General features: G+C 44.5%; 1 protein-coding gene across 43 annotated transcripts in view; it reads right to left on the bottom strand.

The window, feature by feature from the left end:
- The window catches only part of MAGI1 (membrane associated guanylate kinase, WW and PDZ domain containing 1), a 688,074-nt gene that overhangs the window by 44,747 nt on the left and 619,923 nt on the right, over window positions 1-23,404 (bottom strand). For 42 of the 43 annotated variants that reach the window (XM_008260898.5, XM_070050628.2, XM_070050629.2 and 39 more), the window contains one exon: window positions 61-92. In XM_008260898.5, coding sequence (XP_008259120.3) covers window positions 61-92 — 32 coding nt within the window. Of the gene's footprint in view, window positions 1-60; window positions 93-6,439; window positions 6,786-23,404 lie in introns of those variants that run through there. The other variant, XM_089305983.1, reaches the window with a different exon arrangement.

Raw genomic sequence — 23,404 nt, 5'->3', positions numbered from 1 at the left:
ACCACCAGCCGGCCAGCCCCCCACCTCCAAACAAGCACCAAGGAACTGACAAGTCCTTACCGACTTTGGGCTCTTCTTGGGGACTGGCAGCCCTGGGGGAAAAAAAGCAACAAGGGAGGGAGGGGGAAAGAAATCATTAGCATAGCAATGTTACCTTTTCCTTAAAGAACCATCCCCAGGTGTTTCATGGCAACCTAGCCATCTGCAGAGTTATGTCAGATTTCTCCCCAGCATCGGAGTTACCAGGCTGTTCATATCGAATCAAAGCAGAGGGAGGAGGAGAGCGAGAGGCAGATCTATCTGCATTAGCTATGCTGACTTGTACTGCAGCAGCCTGGAGGCTGGGGAAAGAAATTCACAGACCTCAGCGGCCTGGGAAATTGAACACTTGGACAGAATCTCAAATGCTCTTCTGGATTAAGAGAGACTTAACTTACAATTAAGTCCGGGATATTTCCTTTCCGCACGATCCACTTGTCACATGAAGTGGACCAATCAGGACAGAGGAAAGGGTATATATTTAGTTTCAAAGGAGTACATGGTTAAAATTAATTTTTTTTCCTTTTTTGTCTTTTCTTTCCTTTTTGCCTCTGCCGTTCAGGAGAGGAAATGCCTTCTTTATTTGGATGAGCTCAATACCAAAACAAAGACAATGCTCTTTTGCCAGCACAGGATAAAATAGGAAGCCAAGTCCATGTTGGTCTAAGATCCCCTCCAGTTCATCAGCACATGTCTCGGTGCCTGTCAATCAAGCACTCAACCTCCTATTCAGCTGGTTGGAAAGTACTGGAGCTTGGGCTAGCCCCTCCAGGGGAAAGGAACCGTGTCATCTGGGAGTGCAAAGGAAAAAAGTCACAGAGCTGTGGGAAAAAAAAAAAAAAATGAGAACAAAGGAGAAAGAGAAAGACAGAAGGTTGAGCCCCAAAGTCTGTGCCCAAGCCTTGTCCTTAGTGGGAGGGGCCAGTGATTGTCTCACTTTTAGGAAAGTCAGTACAAATTTGTGGCAGATTATGGAGAATCTGTCAGCAACAGAGAATGGGGAAGAGTAGCCAAAAAAAAAGGGAAAATGGAGCACAAATGTGTGTTGGGAAAGTCATCACTTGTGCAGGCTGCCACCTCTAGTTGGGGCAGGAGTCACAATGCTCAATGCAGATTCCATCTGCGTAAAGTGCCAGAGAAGAGTGCGCTCCGAGGGTTTTGCACAGGAAATTCCAACCTGTTTTTGAAAGGGATCCCCACACACTGCAATGATTTCAAATCTCTGGGAAGTGACTCGTCAAACCGCGAGCCCTGCCAAGTTCAGCGCAAGTAATAGGAGGCAACAGAAGTGGGTGAGGACAGCAGAAGCCACTCCGAGGAGCACCGTGGATGTGACCATTCCAAGTGAGGCACGACACGAATTACTTAGCCTAAGAGGCATGGTGCGGGGGTGGGGAGAGCGCTATCTGGGCAAGGCTCGTCGCATCAGCAAAATGAGGTCACCACGGTCTGGCACAGTGGCTTTCAGACTTCAGAGCGCATGAGCAACACACAGCAGCTTGTGGAAAATGCAGGTTCCCAGGCCCCTCCCCAAGGAGCCCAGAAGTCTGCAGTCCCAAGAAGTTTTCCTGGGGCTTCCAACACAAGAGGTCTCAGAACCCCATTTAAGGAAGTTACGACGCAGTGGAGGGTGACACTTTCAGGTCAGGCAAACCCAGGCACCCTCGGCAGGTTCCTATAGCGCCCTCTATGCCCAGTCTCCACGGATGAAACAGAAACACCCCGGCTCACCTCACAAGACTGTGAAGGTAATTAAGAGAAAATGTTTCAGAGCCTCGTCCCTGGCACAGGACACTTTCTCCAGGACCTGGCCCTTTCTCTTTCCTTGGCTAATTCATAAAATTGAGAAATCAAGTGGATGTGATTATGTGACTCCAGCTAAGAAACATTTTTCTATAAGCATATTAAAATATAAAAAAGATGGGAGGAGAACTATTTGATCTACAGATAAGGCGAAAAATTCTGATTTGTCTTTCTGCTTGCACATAATTCTTGGGTGCTTTTATTGGTGCAATAATATGATCCATATCAAGTTATATTAATGTGCATCACTGTATTCAAAATTTTATACTACATCTTTAAATTCAAATTGTCACCTAATTCAGACATTCTTTGTTCATTGGAATAAGCAAAACTGCACTGTAGCTGGCTTTTACTGAACTTGACTGTGCTCTCTACAATGTTTTGTAAATAATTTCCATCTAGGTAGGTAGAATCAATGGCAATGGTTTCAATCCCGACCTATAATTGTTTACAAGACCGCACAGTTTTAAGCTCCTGGACTCTTAAGCTCTTCTTATATACAATCAAGAGCACTGTCTGTCCTCTACTCTAGAGTAACACCTGTAGGTATGTTCACAGGTGCATTCACAAGGATGTGCACGACAGCACTGCTGTAGAAAGAAAAAAATAAAAACAACTAGAAGCTCAGATTAACCTAGGAGTTAGTCAACCTAGAAGGCTATCCATGGAGGTTAAAACGAATGATGTATCTCTATGGTCCCAACAAAGATGGCCTCCTAAACACTTCGCTATGTGACGGAATGCTGAAGAATGGCAGGCACATATACACCCAAGCACATGCATGGTTTCTGGCCTTACACCACCGTCCACACCAAATAAGTGACACAGATACTTCAGGGGAGGCACGGAGGGCGGGGACCAGAGGGACTAGTTCAAGGCGGGATGTTAGTCTTATTCCGAATTCCTTTTCAAGAATACTATATCCACAGCTCATTGAGGCAATAAAACATTAATTTAAAAATTCCCACTGTTGAAGATACAAAATCAACCAGTCTGAAAGGTGGTGGGGAGTGGGGTATAGGATAGGGTATGGTCAATAAAAGCCCATTTCCTCATTACAGCGGTCCAGGGAAAGTGTCCCTGTTGCAATGATACCACAGGATGCATTTTATAATAAGAAAATGTTTCTTTAAATTCACAGAGGCATTTGTTCCTCCTTGCTGATTGCCAAAAAGCTGCATTTTAAAAAGCCACACCTTTTCCAGGAGCCCAAAGTGGGTTATGCCCACCAGTTAATATTTAAATAGTCAAAGCCAAAACACTCCACTTGACTGCATTTGAAAAAAGAAAAGAAATTAAGGATTTGTTTTAGGCCCATATGGTCATTAAATCTTAAAATCTAATAAATATGAATGCTGGAAGAAACCTCCTTTGGAAAATTTATAATTTATTTTAGCCAAAATAATTCAGATGAATTGAAAACAGCTGGGAGACCTAATAGGACCCACATGAAAGGTCACTGGTTGGCCGAATTCTCCAAGACCTAGAAATCGTAGGCTGTGCCCCTGGTCCAGTGGGCGTGAACTGCAGGCTGCATGTCCCAGATGGGCTGTCGGAAGCAGCGTTATCCGACACTTCACAGCATGCCAGTGGTTCTCCTAAGGACTAAAGCACAGCATGTGTACCCTGCAGCAGCAGGAAGTCTGTGCTCCTCAGTCTCATCCCGTAGTACACGGGAGGCAGACAGGCAAAACCCACACCTGTCTTAATGGGCTCATTTGGTCCACTCAGGGTAACCAAGGGGAGCTTTCCAAAGATGGAGGAGAGCGAGCTTGAGGACGGTACTATCTGCTCCTTGAGCAGAGAAGACAGCAATTGCTACGTCTAAGTGGTCCCAGACAACTTCTACAGGGAAGCTGAAGTCGAAAGCGTGACTCAGTGCAGCCTCTGAAGGCAGAAAACATGGGCCCTGGATTTCTGAAGTCTGCTGTCAAAGAGGCGTCTCACTGAAGAAAGCAAAGGGCAGCCGGCGCCGTGGCTCAATAGGCTAATCCTCCACCTTGCGGCGCCGGCACACCGGGTTCTAGTCCCGGTTGGGGCGCCGGATTCTGTCCCGGTTGCCCCTCTTCCAGGCCAGCTCTCTGCTATGGCCAGGGAGTGCAGTGGAGGATGGCCCAGGTGCTTGGGCCCTGCACCCCATGGGAGACCAGGAAAAGCACCTGGCTCCTGGCTCCTGCCAGGATCAGCGCGGTGCGCCGGCTGCAGCGGCGGCCATTGGAGGGTGAACCAGCGGCAAAGGAAGACCTTTCTCTCTCTGTCTCTCTCTCTCACTGTCCACTCTGCCTGTCAAAAAAAAAAAAAAAAAAAAAAAGAAAGCAAAGGGCAAATTCTCTGCTGATGACTTCGACCTGATGGATTAAGGTGAGGAGGAGGGATCTCTTTTCCTTCAAATACCAAGGCCATGCACTGCCAATAAACATGTTCTCATGTAACTCAAGGGCAGAATGTTATTCTTGGTGAAACTGCGTAAAGGTGGAGCACAAGTTATTTATAGGAAAGGAGTAGGAACATAACAGAATACACATGCAATTGGAACACAAAAGACTAAAGGGTTATATACTAAAAGTGTATTTTCTCTGCCTCATCAGTGGCTTTATTACCCATTGTAACATCTTCTACAAGAAAAGCTTTATTTAGTTACAAACAGATACATAAACACACAGATACCACAATAAACAAAAATCTATGCTACCTTTGTAAGTAATACAATTGCAGCAAACTGCACTTCTAAGCCTCTAGAGCCATCACCCACCTCTATATCCTCTATCAGTTCTTTCTTTTCCCTGAAAGGAATGCATACACGCTTACACGATTTTAAAGCACCCTGTTTCGACTCATCCTGGTGTCTGTCCTACTCCGTGAACCATGAAGCAGGTTAGCCCCGCTGAGTTATCAGGGAAGCCAAACAGAAATCAAGCACTGTGGGCCCTGCACCCCATGGGAGACCAGGAAAAGCACCTGGCTCCTGGCTCCTGCCATCGGATCAGCGTGGTGCGCCGGCCGCAGCGCGCCACCCACGACGGCCATTGGAGGGTGAACCAACGGCAAAAGGAAGACCTTTCTCTCTGTCTCTCTCTCTCTCACTGTCCACTCTGCCTGTCAAAAAAAAAAAAAAAAAAAAAAATCAAGCACTGCCAGGGGCCATCGTGTGGCACTTCCTGAGACGCTGGCATCCCATACAGTGTCCAAGTCCCGGCTGCTCCACTTCTGATCCGGCTCCCTGCTAATGTGCCTAGGAAGGCAATGGGACATGATTCAAGTGCTTGAGTCCCTGCCAGTCCCTTGGATGGAGTTCCAGGCTCCTGACTTTGGCCTGGATCAGCCCTGGCTATTGTGGCCATTTAGAGAGTGAACCAGTGGATAGAAGATGGATCTCTCCCTTTCTCCCTTTCTCTCTGTGACTCTGAAAGAAAGAAAAGAAAGAAAACAAAGAAGGGAGGGAGGTAAGGTGGGAGGGAAAAGCAAAGCAAAGCAATGAAACCAAGCACTGCCATTTTGGCACTGAGGTTAATAAAACCTTGGACTTGTTTGGACCTCAATTTCCCCAGGTTTATAGCAAGTCAGAATCCCAAGCAGACTCACTAACTACAAGAAAAATGTGCAAAGAGCTTTTGAGGGGATAACTTTGAAAGCCACTGTGGCATAGAAAGTAGAGCTACAAATAACAAAAATGTACTAGGTCACTGATTTGCATTTTTTTTCATTGTGATATTCATTTCCCTTTTGCACAGGGCTCTAGATTGGAGTATTTTAAGAGATGCATTTTCCTAAGGATTCTAACAAACACTGTGTCACAAATCCATAGGTCATGAAACAAGTGAGATTCTTTAGAGTTTTGCAAGGCAAAATGTGCTGAAAACTGTACTCCCAGGTGAATCAAGTAATACAATGTGCAAGGAGCAGGGGACTACACACACACACACACACACACACACATAATGGATGCTTGGAAGGGAGAGGGAGAGAGAGTTTATATAGATCATCAAAAGCCTGTGAAAAGGGCCATCACTGTGGCATAGAGGGTAAAGCCACTGTGTGCAGTGCGAGCATCCCATATGGGCGCTGGTTTGAGTCCCGGCTATTCCACTTCCAATCCAGCTCTCTGATATGGCCTGGGAAAGTAGCAGAAGATAGCCCAAGTCCTTGGGTCCCTGCACCCACATGGGAGACCCAGAAGAAGCTCCTGGCTTCAGATCAGCCCATCTCTGGCTGTTGCGGCCATTTGGGGAGTGAACCAGTGGATGGAAGATTTCTATCTCTGCCTTTGCCTCTCTGAAACTCTGCCTTTCAGATAAATAAATAAATCTTACCAAAAAAAAAAAAAAAAAAAAAAAAAAAGGGTGTGGAAAATGGAACTAAAAGATAAGTTTACTTAGAAAAAAAAAAAAAAGCCTGTCAAAGTAGAAGACTATGAGAGCTTGCAAAAGGGTTACTCATAGACACTAAGGAAGATATAATACTCCCAAGCATATTTTTATCTGATTCCATCAACCTTCTCTGGTATTCTAAAATCTATCAATGTGTAATCCTTTTTAATAAAAAAAAAGTTTATCAGGGATTAAATTTCTTTTTTTAAGATTTATTTATTTATTTGAGAGGCATATTTACAGAGAGAGGGAGAGACAGAAAGGGAGGTCTTCCATCCTCTGGTTCACTCCCCAGAGGGCTGCAACAGCCAGAGCTAGGCTGGTTCAAAGCCAGGAGCTTCTTCCGGGTACATGCAGGGGCCCAAGCACTTGGGCCATCTACCACTCATTTCCCATTAGCAGAGAGCTGGGCAGGAAGTGGAACAGCCGGGACTCAAACTGGTGCCAAAATGGGATGGTGATGCCGCAGGTGGAGGCTTAAACTACTAGGCCACTGCACCAGCCCCAGTGTGTAATCTTCAACGCAGGACCCCAAGAGTACAGCTGATACTGTCAATTCCACATTTGGAGTTTGCACTAAGGAAAGAATCAAACAGCCTTACACAGACTCATAGGAAAAGATGTTCAACACAGCAATATTCAAAGAAGACAAAAATTAGAAACAATCCAAACTTTGATTACAGAGGACTGAACCAATATACTGCTAGATCAGTAAAGTGAAAAATTATGAATCCATGAAAAAATGAGTACAATAAAGAATACTTAGTCAAGTGGAAAAACAGTAAGCAAGACATAGAAGCTAGGTAAACAAGCAGAAAGAGAATATACACAGTCACTGCTAAAACAGTAGATATGTATTCACATATACATACTCCACATGCAAAGACCAGAAGGAAATGTATTAAAATACAGCTTTTCAACACTGGGATTAATGGGTGATTGACAGCCTTATTTTTAAACTTTCTAGATTTTATGTATAATACAGCTGTCTCTATAAACATCTAAGCATTATTTGACAGTCAATACTGAGTGTGGTGGGACAATGGTATGCACTTACTGGCCTTAGTGTGGTGCTATATTAGAAAATAGAGATTGTTCTACTTCTATCTTGGCTCAATGCCCACTCCAGTACCTTTACTACTAAATTATCAGGTCACGGCCTTGATTGAAAATGGAATAAAAAGCTGACTGAGACTCTCTGAAGCAAAGGTGAACAGAAGCACACATTTTTCCATAGAATTTCAGAAAGTCCGTGAAACCTTGAACAGTGACCCTGAGGTGCTCATTCTATTGGACCCTATGCAATTTAGGTGAAACCATCCTTGTCCATGCACACGTTATGGGGTTGCAAGCAATTTTCAAGGTGATGTTTACTTCACTAAGTTTTAATCTTCAGTGAGGTCAGCAAATATAAAATACTGCGTCTACAAATACAGGAGGCAATGAGAAGATCACGCAGAAAGGGAAAAGTTGCATGGTTTGCTTCTCCTTTCTTGGAAAGATCTAAAGGTCACATCTTTAAAAAATTAGGAGGCAAGAAACTGAGTTAAAGACCACATGGAATGCTAATATTACCAGTAAAAATGATGCTCATGAAACAGTAATGTGTCTGCCAGGTAATGAATTTATTTGTGCATAAGAGTATGCTGATGAATCAAAACAGTAAGATAGGAAGAGAGGTAGAGTATGGGTGGGGAGAATCACTATGTTCCTACAGTTGTACTTATGAAAAGCATGAAGTTTATATTCTTTAAATAAAAGGTTTCTGGGTGGGGGGAGAAAGGGAGGGAGATCACAGAGAAACAGTCAGGGATGCAGGAAAAGAAATGGCAACAGGCTACGACTTCCCCAGCCAACCCGAGTTGATGACAGACTACAAACCAGTGACTGAACAGTGAGCACTGGTGCCTGCATTCCTCCTAAAACCGACCTCTTGCCTTCTTGTATTCTGTCTGTCTTCTTTGTTCAATTCAGAAAATGTAAACCATGAAATAAACTTTTTAAAAGTTGATTTATTTTTATTTATTGTAAAGACAGAGTAACAGAGTGGGGAAGAGAAGGAAAGCTGAAGAGAGAGAGAAGAGAGAAAGAGAGTGAGAGAAAGAGAAAGAGAGAAAGAGAGAGAGATCGAGATCTTCCATTTGCTGTTTCATTTACCAAATGCCTCCAACAGCAGGCACTGGACCAGGCTAAAGTCAGGAAGCAGGAGCACCAGTCAAAACTCACAAGTATATGGCAGAAACTCAAGCACTGGGACTGCCTCCTAGGCACATTAGCAGGAAGCTGGACAGGAAGTGGAGGTGGGACTTGATCCCAGGCACTATGATATGGGATGCAGGCGTCCCAAGCAGCAGTTTAACCTGCTGCGCCACAATGCCCAGCACCAAGGAGATACACCGACACTGACCTCTCCTCACTGATAAAATGCTAAGGACAGTCCAGAAAACAGAAAAAGGAAGGTACAGTCACTTCTAACTTTTCCTACTGAACTTTGGAAGGAAAATAGGGAAAACTTACCCACTCAAGTAATCAGACTGTACAGAGCGCCCCTCTCTGAGCCAGGAGCTGCCTGGAATACAGAACCACAAGGTCCTGCTTCCACAGCGCTCACGTTCTGGGAGCAGGGGGGAATCAACAACGAGGCCAATGATTTCAGAGAGTGAGAACCTCCGGGGTGCAAATGAAGCAGGAGGAAGACTCAGGCCACACCTGGGATGCAGAGCTACTACACGAGGTGCTCAAGCAAATCTGCCTGGAAGATGCACAACCACAGCTTTGTCCTCAATCAGAAGGTTCTATTCATTCATATATCAGAAGGTTCTATTCATTCATATAGGACTTACTGAGGTTTCTGCCCTGGAGCAGCTCATAGCATGTTTTGAAGGAGAACAGCAGCAATGTAAGCATTGTAATGCGGGGCGCTGAGCATGAAGTGCCATGGTCAAAGGAAAAGCACCATGGCTCTTATGAAGACAGAGACAAGAAATTGAACCCAACATAAAGAACGGGGCAGAAGAGACAGGCTGAAATTGAAGGACAACCAGCATTTATTCATCCGGAGGGGGGAAAGGTAGGAATGACATGCAAGGATTGATGACTCAGTGAATAATGATGATGACTCTTAAGTTTTTTTTTTTTTTTTTTTAAGCTAGATAAGTGTGCCAACATCAACTCAAGGCCAAGCTTAAACCAGAGCACATTCTCACTGAAGGATCTTATAAACACTACATATCACAGAACTGAATCTATAAAACAAAATGAAAGATGATCCTAGCTTGGATACGTTTGATCTCCACCCCCCCTTCTCCCCTGGCCAAATACCATCATCGACCTTGCAGTACAATTTTTCAGCACAAATATTATGCCACCTGCCAAGAACAGGATCATCAGGCCCAAGGTGTCCAAAAAGATGAAGACACTCTTTCCTTTGGGGATCTAATAATGGTCATTATGAAATATTGTGACTGTCATAATTGAGAGGGATGCTTGTACTTCAGATGTCTGGAATGAGCCGTTCCCACCGCCGTGTCAGGTGGCATTTTGTGAAGAAGATGAAGATGGTAGTTGTCAAGGTTTTACAGCGACGGAGAAGTCTGCTTCAATTACACAGTACATATAGCCTAATAAATATGTCCCTAGGAGAAATAAATGGCTTGCACAGCTGGCGGTTGCTAATGGTTTACAGAGCCTTTCAACCTCAAAGTCAAAAGCCTTGGACTGCCACAGGTGAGGAGATACCCAGAGTCATTCACAGCCCAGGCTGCTCCAAGACCTAGGGAAGACAGATGAGCTGTCTTCATGGCATGCTAGAGCAATAGATGGTCACTTCAGAAAAGCTGTCACTGAAATGCACAGATCACTGTACTGCTGTTGATTCCAGAACATGTGATGGATACCCTGAAAGAAAACTTGGTTTCTTTTCTCATTTTGACAGAAAGTGGGTCTTCCAAAACAAGGGTTTTGTGCAAAAACGAGTGTTGAGTGCTTGTCTTTGACATATATTTCTTCCTTGTAACTCCTCTGTGTGTTACACACTAGTACCATCTCTACTCAGCAGATGAAGAAACTGAGACACAGGTGAAGGTTAAATAACACAGGTAAAGTCACACAGTTAGGTAAATGGTTGAGGGGATTTTGTTTAAAGCCAAGCGCCTAGGCTTTCAAATACAAATATTGTATAGTCTCATTCAAAGGGCCCTAAACCATGCAGGAACTTCAAAAAGATAATAAAATGAAATTCAAAGATAATTATTTTATTTCTACATCATTGGCCATTCAAAACTATGCATGCTAACAGTCGAGTAAGAACTCTGATTTGGGGCAATGAAGCAAGTCTTCAAAGCTTTGCAACTAGGAGACAGTTTTACAAGTAGGTAGCACCTTGATCAAGCTTGCAAATGTTCCTTGACACTACATGATAATTTTTTTTTTTAAATTAAAGGTAGAGAAAAGAAGAATTGAGTCATAAGTAGAGTGAGTTATGGTAACTTCCACCAAAAGAGAAAGAGAAAAAATTGCAACCTAAAAAGACCACTAATTTGTTGTTACACGATGTAGCCAATCTTTCTTCTCCAAGGAATATTCCTATCAAGTTCTAACCTTTATTATAGAATCAAGTAGGAAGTTCGCTAACTCTATGTACTCTCAAAGTTTTTCTAATTATGTTGTTTTGGGAATAGTCTTGCCTCAGTCCAAAAATGCTTCTACTTCTAAGGAAACTCCTTCATGGCCAGACTGACAGCTTGGCATTTCTATTACCTATGTTTCTCATCTGAATTGCTTTTTGTTGAATGCTCAAGGGCTGACCTTGTTCTTCTCATCCATAATTTGTTCCTAGAGGTCTCCCTGGGATAGAAAGGTGAGAGGATGGTAGCCTGGAAGGTCCACAACAGCCCCTCCAAATTTCAGTTTGATTATTAATACAGAGGGGTCAGGGATTCTGAACTAACAGCTGAAAATAGTTCATGAAAGAAAAAGCTGGTAGGGATTCCTTGTCCCAAACAGGATGCTGTGTGGGGCCTTATTTTAAGGTCACTGGCCCCAAAGGGAAACCAATCACTGTAACTGGTACTGAGAAGCTTCCAGGTTAAACACACACACACACACACACACACACACACACACACACACACAGGGGCCCTTTTCACCAGACTTGCTGACTTTCAGGCTGATTATTATCCCGACTGCTTATTTTTAGCACAGACCAAGAAAGAGATCAGAAGAGCTCAAATTTTATCCTTACAGGACACCAAACCCCTGAAACTCAAGGCCCTTTGTAGAGTTTTTTTTTTTTTTCTTTAAAGATATATGTATGTATGCATGCATGCATGTATTTGAAAAGCAGGGGTGGCAGAGGAGGGGGCAGGATTGGAGAGAAAAAGAGAGAGAGAGAACTTCCATTTACTGGCTCACTCCCTAAATGCCCATAACAGCTGGGGCTAGGCCTGCCAAAGCTAGGAGCCAGGAACTCCATCTGTGTCCTCCATGTGTGGAGCAGGAACCCAAGCACTAGGGCCATCACCCGCTGCTTTCCCAGGCTCATCAGCAGGAAGCTGGATAGCAGGAGCAGAGTTAGTAGGTACTAGAACCAGGCACTCTGATATTGAATGCAGTTATCCCAAGTGGCAGCTTAACCTGCTATACCACGACGCTCACCGCCCCAGGGGCTCCTTTTTCTCTCCCACCATAAATGTCTCCAAAATGACTGACTCCACCCACACCTGTCCATTCTTTCCCTTGCCACTGCCTCTCCTTGCCTATAGGAACACAAGCACCTAAATGCTAGGCCCTTTGCTTTGTTCTTTGATCCTCTTATAATCTATTATCCACAGAGGCCACATAGCTTTCTACAGCATGAATCGGATTATATGGTCTCCTGGCTGCAGGTCCCTGCGGATTCCCAACACCATTTTAATGAAATGTAGATTCCTTTCTGTGTCCCACCAAGCCTTCCTTGATCTGATCCTAACAACTTCTTTCATTTTATTTCCTACTTCTCTGCCCCATGGCCATAGCTAGGCTGGCATTCTCTGCTTCTGGCTCCTCCTTTTCACTCCTCTGCATCTGCTTGCAGGCTAGCTCCTTCTGCTTGGAACACTAAGCCTGGAGATCTGTGTAGGTGACTTCTTGTCACTACTCAGGCCTCTCCTTTAGGTCAGTTCTTCAGGGACTCAGGCCACCTGTCAATCTGAAATGACCCTTCTGGGTCACACTTTATGCACACAGTCTACCTTCCTAGTGTGTATAAGCCCCACCACTCTCTATAATTACCTTATTTGCTCATGATTCATATTCTTTATTACTGTTAATTTGCTTATTGTCTCTGTTTCAGAGAACTGTGCGACCTGACCAGCCTCTCCCCAGCTCGGTTACCACCTTCCGAATGGATGCACAAATACGCAGAGCTTATGAAGTCACTTCCATCTTGAAGGCTGCAGGAAAAGCTGATGAGGCAAAGGGGAGGGGCGGCCTGGCCTTCCTTTTTATCGCCTCCATCACTGTGGTGACTATTTAACAGCTCCTGATCCTTGGTCTGCTCCCTGATTTATTGGTGAGCTGCCAGGCCCGGCTCACTCTCAGCTGCCTCGCTGAGCGCAGAGAACAAGGTTCCACTGTGCCACCTTGTGTCCCGACTTCCCATCACAACGGAACAGTTCTCAGCACCAGCTGGTAGCTCAAAGCGAAACCCCAAACCCTACCAAGTCCCAGCCTCAACAAAGGCATGTCTTGTCAGGGACTCTGAGAAAATAAAGGCCTTTACATCCTTCCTTATAGAAGCAACTTTTATCAAGAAACCTACTTAAAAGGTCTCCAAAGCTGTACATTTTCCCCTCAAAAAGCAAACAGACAATGATACAAGAGTATTTCAAGTCCTTTTCTTCAGACAAATCCATGAACCTCTCTGAGCGGTTCTAACAACCTGACTCACATGACAATCATTCTTTGGGTGCAGTTTTGCAAACCAGGAGGGAAGTTTTCCAGATTGTTCTATAAAGGTATGTACTATTTGGCAATTTTGTTGAACTTTATTATAGAACAGCTTAATTGCAACTGGGGCCATCCCTGGCACAACACTCAACTGTATTCTAATCTCTTACATTTAAAAAATCGTTATTAGCCTTAAAAAGCACAGGTCATGGTTAATGTCAGCCAGGCGATTCGACTTGAGCATCTGCAGTACTGCATTATTCAAAGTCTGGAGGTCACACCCAAAGAAGCCATTTACCAAGGGGCAAGGGTTTTTCCAGGGAGCAAAGCACATTTTGTGCAGCCCTGTTCATTTTCAATGGAGATATTAAATATCATTGAAATCCTCCATCTGCAAAGTATCTGAAATGGCCTGAGTGATTATGTGAATTACAGGGGGGAGTAAAGCCATCTCCATGGCTATGGGGAGGCAGGTGAAGCTGAGGCTTGGGACTTCAGGTTTCAGTGAGTCAATACTGCACCAACCGGATGTACTTAATGCAGAGTTCAGGAATCAGTTTTAGCCGTACACACCCACGTTGTCCCCCTCAGGATGAGCCTCAGTTAGAAATAACTGCTACAGGTCAAGTACATTTAAGGTGCAGCAAAGATCCCTGACTGTGAGGTCACTTAATCAAGTACTTTAGCTGGGAACAAGATGTGTAACAGAGCTCTGTGTTAATGGCAGTGCAGAGTAAGTAGGAAACGAAATACAGGCTGACCTGGTCGGCATTCAAGTTAACATATTTCTTGTAGTGGAGATAAATGCCAAGACCCTTTTTCTCTCTTTCCTGTATGATTTTGGCTACTTCCTATGTCTTTTTGTTTCTTACTTTTTTGTTTCTTACTCTGGGAGACAAAGCTCCAACCAGACTGAGACCCAATGTAGAGGGTGACCTTAAGACATGCAAACACACCCAGAGTGAATTTTTAAAAGCTGTCATGAAGTTTCTGCGACAGCTTTTTACACACAGGAAATCAGCCATGGATATGATGGGACACCCGGAGCACAATGCACGTGCCCACATCACTCATTTTTTCTCAAGCTTTTGGATGTGACATTCTGTATACCTCAATAACTTGAGTAGGACAAAAGAAGTTCATGAAAAGTTCTGACCAATTATGTAGTATTAGTTATGGGCAATGCATGGGAGAGCGATGAACTCTATCCTGGCCCAGAACCTGAACTCTGCTTCTTCCAAATTGAGAGACGGTGGAAGCAATGGTGAGCAGGAGCAAGGAGTCCCCGCGGCTGTGCTGTGGCTTGGATTGCAGAGCTGCATCCACCCAGCACTTCAGTGGCTCTGCTCTCTGGCCCTATCCCCTTCTCAGCCTCCTCTGGTCGCCTCTCCACAGCAGCAATCCCTGGATTTGAGATTTTTACAAACAAGCACGTTTTTAAAAAACAGAAAATAAGACAATTTATGGTAAGTTACGAATTCCCAATTCTGCAAACCAAGAACATGGGAAAGTGGGAGACAAGTGACAATTATTTCATATGCAAAAGAAGGAAAAGATAAGCCATTAAGGAGAACCCTGTGCACTGGACAAACGTCATTTCCTGAAGAACCCACTACCCTGTCCTGATTTTTCTCAGTTCATTGTTTGCTGAAAGGACACGACATCATGGACCACAGGGAAACACATCTTCTGCCACCTCTTCCCTGGTGGCTCCTTTCTGCCTCCCTTGATCTTTTCCTCACCCCATACAAGTGCAGGACCGCAGCTGTCTCCTTCAGCTGCTCCGGCCTGAGTACCATCCCATCCAACACAGCCAGTGGCCACAATGCAATAAACCCTCCTGCCATCATGGCAGCGTGGCGCAGAGGGAAGGGCAAGCAGGCCCTTGTCTCGTTCCACCCTCACTATGGAGCCCAGGAAGGTGCTGCTCTCCATTTACACCAGAGGGACCAACTAGAAATTTTAATGGGAGCAAATCCCTTCACTACTTGGACACAACACGGAGAATGAAATTCCAAGTCCTGACCTGGTCTCCAGTCCTTGAACTGCACCTGTCTCTGGTCACACTGCTCTCCCTTCAACGTCTGCACCAGCTGTCCCTTCTTGCTGAAATACTGTTCCTGTCCCTGTGGCCACTCAAGTCTCACTGCCTCATCTAGAGGAGCCCTCTCCCTGCCCCCTGTGACACCTGCTCACTTCACCTCTGATTGGCCTCACACACTTGCCTCTGGTATTTTCTTTTCATCTGTTTATTTCTGCTCTTTCTCTCCTTCCCCTAGGGGGTAAGAAAAAAGTTCATGAAATCAGTTGGCATTGAGTACACAGGATTCTTCTCTACTCCCAGGGTCCAGACAATGCCTGGCACAGGATCTTCATGACTCTGTCCCCCAAAAAGGGACAAGAAAACAACATAGTTACAATCAAATTCAATCTTGTAGAGTACAGACTAATTCTACAGCCTGCCAACCATGGCAATAGAACCCCATTACTCTTCCACAAAGAACAACCATCATTAATGACAATCATAAAGCACACACAACTGTAAGAAATAACACACATGCAACCCAGAGCATTAAGTCTACATATGCCAAAAGCCTTGTAGGAAACAAGAAGTTTCACCGGTGCTAACCACTGTGAATTATGAAAATAATAAAAATAAAACTCAGATCATTCTATGAAGTCTGAAACACGAACTCTCGGACAAGTATGTAAAGCCTACTTAGGTTTAAAAATGAAGTGACCAAAAATGCACAAAGTAGAGTTCCTTAAGTTGTGACAGGGAGGGGTAATTTTTAAGTGTTACATAAAGACAGAACCAAAATAGAAATATTTTTGTATTAATCTCCTCACTTGCTGTAGCTATGTCATCGCAAATATAAATGTGAACTAACATTCTATAAAGAATTCTCAAATAAAATCCTTGATAACTTTAAACCGTGGCAATAAACCAAAATAGCAACTTAAAACTGCATCCCTACCACAGGCCAGAAAGCTCCTTAATAGCAAACTCAAATGCCACCCTGTTTAGCACTGTGGAAGTGCTAGGAAGCTTGCTAATTTTAACTGCAACAACTTTTACAAACTTTTTTCCATTTTATTTGAAAGTTAGAGACAGCAAGACAGATGGAGAGGGACCTCTGTTCTGCTGCCACAGCTGGGGCTAGACTGGGCTGAAGCTAGGAGGCTGGAACTCAATCAGAATCCCCCAGGAAGGGGGCAGGAGCTCAAGTTCTTATACCATTACCTTGCTGCCTCCCAAGATGTGCATCAGCAGGCAGCTGGATCACAAGCGGAGTAAGCAGGACTCAAATCAGGCACTCTAACACGGGATGTGGGTGGCACCAGTGGTCTCTTAACTGCTGCACTACATGCTCATCCATGAACAGCTTTAGCAAGCAAGGAGATAGGAGGCAGCATGATGGATCTGATAGAGCCCTTAATTCCCAGAATTATTAGAAAGATGAAGCAGCATAGGTCAAAGTGGACATTGCCCCCAAGTGCTTCACTGTACACGTCTCAAGTTCCCTGAGCTACCCAACACCTACTCAACACATGCGAAGAATTCACAGCAGTGCCTACACATGGAACGAATTTACTACACAAGACTAATTTTTGTTACTATCTATATAAAAACACCCATTAACTATGAAGCTGCCTTCATTTTTGTTTTATTCAAAGGTATAATAAGAGGAGACATAAAATAAAAGATATTTACTATCTCACTCTTTTTAAAAATACTTATTTAAAGTAAGAATTAGAGAGAGAGAGAGGAGAGAGAGGAAGAGACAGACATACACACACACATACACAGAGAGAGAGAGAGAGAGAGCGTTTTCCATTCTCTGGTTTGCTCTCCAGATGGTTGCTGCGGCCAGGGCTGGGGGCCAGGCCAATGCCAGGAGCCAGGAGCTGCTTCTGAATCTCCCACGTGAGTACAGGGGCTCAATCACTTGGGCTGTCCTCTGTTGTTTTCCCAGGTGCACTAGCAGGGAGCTGGATTCGAAGTGGAGCAACCTGGACTCAAAGTGGTGCCCATATGGGATTGCAGCACTGCAGACGGTGGCTTAACCCTCTGAGCTACAGCACCAGTCCCTACTTTTTCACATTTGAGAGTAAAATGGCTAACATTTCTAGCAGTCCAACAACACTTTCTGTGATGATGGGAATGTTTCCTATCTACACTGCCCAATATATTCCACTAGTGGCTACCGAGCACTCAAAATGTAGCCAGGTGGACCAAGAAGCTAAATTTTTAAATTTTATTTAATTCTAATTCATGAGATAATTGCTACTTTACTAGATTCTGCAGAAGATACTTTGGGCATAACATGAGGCACTGGTACAATCCTCTGGTACCTTGGCCTCCAGATCCGACGACAGATGACACAGCAAAGAGACCTGGGTACAGACTCAGGCTCTGTCAACTTTTAGCTGGGTGGTCAGTCTGCTGCCTGATTCTTCACCTATCATGGTAAGCGCTCACAATTCCCAAAGTTCTCTTGAGGATTTGTGTTTAAGAAAACAAACAGGCAGATGGGTAATTCATGCAGTAGTCAAGACAACACTAGGGATGCCCGTGTCACTGATCAGAGTGCCTTGGCTCAAGTCCTGGCTCCACTTCTCATTTCAGCTTCCTGCTAATGCACACACTGGGAGACATACGGCGATGGCTCAGGTGCTTGGGTCCCTGTCACTCAGGGTGGAGATCCAGATGCAGTTCCTGGCTCCTGGCTTCGGCCTGGTCTAGCTCCAGCTACTGTGAGGACCTCGGGAGTGAGTCAGCAGATGAAAGTTCTCTCTCTCTCTCTTTTTCTGACTTTTAAATAAATAAAAAGAAATAAACTTTAAAGAATGATCTAGTATTACTGCATTCGATGTACATGATTTCTGGAATAAATACAAAGTGCCAGGCACTATTTTGGGCAGTGGGGATGGAGTAGTGATTGAGACCAGCTTTAGGTTCAGAGAGGGCTCACAATAAGTACATTAATCCTCCTTGACCTGCACATCCACTTCTTGAGAGTTCAGTTACCCACCCACAGAACATTCCAGAAATAAACAATTCATAAGTTTTAAATTACACACAGTGCTGAGTAGCACATACTGTTAAAATTGTTCTATTTTATTATGCTAGTGCTGCTAATGTCCTACTGTGTTTAAGCTATAAACTTTATCATAGGTATGGATGTATAGGAAAAAAACAGAATACTCAGGGTACACCATGGCTGTTCACGGGTCAGTACTTTCTGTGGTTTCAAGCATCCAGTGGGGATCATGGAATACATTCCCCCAGGGAGACAAGGGGAGAACTCCTGAGAAAGTGTCAGAAGGGAGACAGAGGGGGAGAAAGTGATGGTGGTGGTAGCCACGTTATTTTATGCGAGGTGGGCAGAGCAATTCTCAGATGAAAAGAACCTTCTGGCACAGCCCTGAAGGATGTGAATGAGGGAGTTCCAGAATTCTCCAGGGAGAAGAAGGGGAAAAGCAAGTAGGAGGGCCCTGACAATGGACTTGGGAAGACACTTTATTGACATGGAGTCATTTGGACACAAAGAGTGACTTGACCCACTTTACTTTAAATCAGTCTAACTGGAAGAAGGACCATAGGAAGAGAAGAGACCTACTACAAGGTTATCAAAAAGGTCATGCCAAGACCAGAGGCCACATTGATGGATGGAGAGGCCGGGAAGAAGGGGGATGCGCACCGAGTTCTGGGTATCCCGAGAAGAGTGAGCCGACGGCATCCTGTAGACTCAACATCAGCAAATGCTAACATGACTCGCTACTGGGCTATCACTCTAGAAGCAGCTCAAATTCCCCCTTTCGGGGGCTCTGCTGCTCAATTTGAGACATTTTGGCAGAGAAACACTGAAGTGGTAGAATTTGTAAATTTGCAATTCATTCTTCCATCCAAGACTAGAGGGCAAAGAGAAGAGAAGCACCTCCCAACAGGGTTTAACTCCCTGGCACACAGCTTGTTGTGGTTCTATCATGATGGCTTTGCATCATTCCAGATAGTGTGGGTGTGCGCTCACACACACACACACACACACACACACACAAGCTGGTATGAACAATGCGCTTACTTGATGACATTAGATATCGGTTTCCCTGTTTGATCAACCATGACTTAATGAATGAAATGTCATTAGTGAATTTCAATGAGAATTACATGGCATCAATTCGCCCATGGATTTCAGGCCACTTTGCTTCCTTTATGTGGGACACAGACTCTTTAAAGGAGCAGTTTATTGCCAATAACCTAAGAGGCCATTCAGCATAGGGAAGAGGAATGCAGTCTCTGGAGTCAGAATTCCTGGGTTCGAATCCTTGCTTTGCCAATATGCAACTGCATGGTTCTGGCTAAGATACTGAAACTCTTTGGGTCTCAACTTCTGTTTCTCTATAATGGGGCTAAGAAAACTCTCACAGAAACAATGGGATATAAAAGGTTAAGAATTGTGCCCAGCACATTGTAGAAGAATTTACTGTTTTTATTACCAGTCATATACATGTTTTCTCAATCAAATCAGAGATTTTTCCTTTGCTTTATACTAGCTAAATTTAGCTCTGGGGTTTCAATGCCTAAAACAAAAACAATTTCTTCTTCTTTTATTTTTTTTTCCTGGCATAGGAGCTAAGAACCACGGCTTTCATTTCACAGAATCACAATGCAAACTGGTGGCAGTTATAAATTTGGTCACAACCATGGGGTGCTGAGGGTTTTTATTTACATATGTGTACAGGGGTGTGTGTACATGTCCTGCTTATATCAATGGTAACATCCCAAACAATAGTAGGAAAGTGATCATTACCATGACCATCACTTTTAAATTTACTTTTTGCCTTTTAACTCTCATGATCATCACACTAGAGTTAAAAATGCATGCCTATAAGGCTGTATGGTTGGTTATTTTCCATTGTTGCTTCAGGATCAAGTTGCATGTATTTAGGTGATATTCACTAAGATCTTCATATGTGCAAGTTTCCCATGAGGTGCATGGGATACAAGAGGAAAAGTTGGACCCAGTCCTATCCTCTGGGCGTTCTAGCACTTTATCATTTTATCTTCAGACTCTACAATGACTTAGTGAGCTGACAAAAGCACTCAGTATAATTGGGAAAGCAAAACATTACTTCTATGAGAGTTGGGATCAGCAAAAGCCAGTGGAAGATTGAGCTCAATATAAGCATCTCTGATACTAAGCCCTCCTCTGAAACAGAACAACCTAGAATGTTGGAGCTAATATGAGACCTCAGGGAAGATGGAGATATCTGTTGCTCATAAAACTGACTTTAAAAAGAAGAGGCCAACACTGTGGCTCACTTGGCTAATCCTCCGCCTGTGGCGCCGGCACCCTGGGTTCTAGTCCCGGTCGGGGCGCCAGATTCTGTCCCAGTTGCTCCTCTTCCAGTCCAGCTCTCTGCTGTGGCTCAGGAAGGCAGTGGAGGATGGCCCAAGTCCTTGGGCCCTGCACCCACCTGGGAGACCAGGAGGAAGCACCTGGCTCCTGGCTTTGGATTGGCGTAGCGCCGGCTGTAGCGGCCATTTGGGGGGTGAACCAACAGAAGGAAGACCTTTCTCTCTCTCTCTCACTGTCTAACTCTGCCTGTTCCCCCCCCCCCCAAAAAAAAAAAAAAGAAAAAAGAAAAAGAACACTACTCAGCAACGAAAAATAATCTAAGCTTCATAAACTTACTTTCCCCAAGTTGCATGTCACAGAAGCAAAACTAGAAGGAACTATGGAGGCAAGAGCCTAACATTTGCAACTCCAAGTGCACATCAGGATCACCAGTAGGAATTTCTAAAAAATACTAATGTTTGAACATCATACTCTAAGATTCTGTAGGTAACAGGTACAGCTCCTTTTAAAAAATGATGTTTTTATTTATTTGAAAGGTAGAGTGATGGTGAGAGCAAGAGTTATTCTATCTGCTGATTAGCTTTGCCAATGCCTGCAACAGCCAGCACTGTGCCAGGTAAAGCCAGAAGCCAACACTACACCCAGCTCTCCCACATGAGTGGTAGGAACCCAAGTAGCTGAGTCATCATCAGCTGCCTCCCAGGATGCATTTGCAGGAAGCTGTATTGGAAGCAGAGCACCAAGGGCTTCACCAGGCACTTGGACATGGGATGTGGGCCTCCCAAGAGGCAGCTTAACCCGCTGCACCACAATGCCTGCCTTCTTTCTTCTTTTTTTCTTAAATAAAAAGCCACCCATACTCAACCGCTTCTGATAATGGGTAAGAGCAGTAAAACACCTGCGCTTTATCATGGAACAATTACTTCTATGTCAGGAATTGACACGATGCTCCTTTTTAAACTAATGTTATGCACATGAGACATTTTTTCAGAAGTTGAACTAAGCTCAGAGAAGGTAAATGACTTGCCAAATGCCACACAACCATTAAAAGCAGGAATCGGAATTCAGGCTTCTGACCCTAGAATCACCCGGTCTTTCCTCAACACAATAATGACGTCATTCTTCACACAAAGTCAGAGCCAGAAAGGCTATCTGAGAGATACTCATGTTTGAAACATCCATTTTGGGGTCAAGAAAGAAATGCTGGCCAGATGCATACAGCAGCTGGGGGGCAGAGTCTGACGTAGAGGCCAATTCTTCACACCCCCAGCCCAGGTTTCACTTCAGTAGCTATTTTCTCTCAAAAACAAAACCTGCATTTTCCACTTTCATAAAGCATTGCTTATCTTCACTTTAAACAGAGTACTGTGAAATAACACAAAAATACTCTTCAAAAAGTTTGTTTTGAAAGTTAGAGAGAGAGAGGAGAAAGAGAGGGAAAGACAGAGAGGGAGAGAAAATCTTCCAGCCTCAGGTTCACTGTCCAGATGGCCTCAACAGCCAGCAGTAGGCCAGGCTGAAGCCAGGAGCCAGCAGCTTCTGATCTCCCACACTGGTGCAGGGGCCAAGCACTTGGGCCATCTTCTGCTGCTTTTCTAGGCCATGAGCAGGGAGCTGGATTGGAAATGAAACAGCTGGGACATGAATCAAAGCCCACATGGGATGCCAGTGTTACAGGCAGTGGCGTTTCCCACTCCAACATTGGCCTCACAAAATTACTTCTTAAAGACTGTCATACCTATTGATAGGTGTCAATCACCAAAATACAAAAGATCCTTTACAGAAAGGGGCACAGGTAGTTTTACTATGTAATTACAATAAAATTTCTTTGGTGAAAATGTGAAAACCTTTACAGGAAAAATTCTCTATATTTTCTATATTCAAAAAAAGTAATCATCTCTGTCTTTAGATTTCCATAGACATCAGACAATAGAATTTCTGGACAGCATTTCTATGTTAAAAATATTACAAGTGGGCCGGGACCGTGGCTCCCTTGGATAATCCTCCCCCTCCGGTGCCAGCATTCCATATGGGCACCAGGTTCTGGTCCCGGCTGCTCTTCTTCCAGTCCAGCTCTCTGCTGTGGCCCGGGAAGGCAGTGGAGGATGGCCCAAGTGCTTGGGCGCCTGCACCCACATGGGAGACCAGAAGGAAGCACCTGGCTCCTGGCTTTGGATTGGCATAGCTCCGGGCGTAGTGGCCATTTAGGGGGTGAACCAATGGCAAAAGGAAGACCTTTCTCTCCGTCTCTCTCTCTCTCACTAGCTCTATCTGTCAAAAAATTTAAAAAAAAAAATTACAACTGGGCATTTAGCCTACAGCTTAAGAGGCACACATCCCATACTCAAGTGCCTAGGTTCAATTCCTTACTCTGCTCCCAATTTCAGGGTATTATATGCAAACGGGGAGGCAGCAAGGATGGCTCAAGTCCTTGGATCCCCACCACCTGTGTGGAATGCCTGGACTGGGTTCCTGGCTCCCAGCTTCATCTTGGCTCAGCCTTGGCCATGGTGGAATCTGAGGAAAGAACGAGTGGATAGGAGCATTCTCCTTCTGTTTCTCAAATAAACGATGATGATGATGATGATGATGATGATGATGATGATGATAATGATAAAGCACTGTCCTGAATGGACAGCAAAGGACAAGGAAGAAGGACACAGGGTGAGAAGACCAGGACCAAGGCACAGGGACAATGTGCTGCCCTCACATGGGTGAACGGTCAGCCAGCAGGCAGATGTCCATGCAGAGAAGACTCGGGAAACATGAGCAATGGCCCCAGCTACTCAGGCACCAGGATGCACCGGCTCCAGCCTGCAAGGCTGACCCGGGAAACAGTCTGAACCCAGAAATTTACAAATGACATTCCACCCTCTGCTGACCTCTATGTTGGAATGGAAAGGG

This window comes from Oryctolagus cuniculus, chromosome 10 (genome assembly GCF_051225735.1).
Source record: "Oryctolagus cuniculus isolate XC-2025 breed Fujian yellow rabbit chromosome 10, ASM5122573v1, whole genome shotgun sequence".
NCBI classification, from domain to species: Eukaryota; Metazoa; Chordata; class Mammalia; order Lagomorpha; family Leporidae; genus Oryctolagus; species Oryctolagus cuniculus.
The sequence above is the reverse complement of the archived record's forward strand: the minus strand, read 5'-3'. Positions and strand labels throughout refer to the sequence as shown.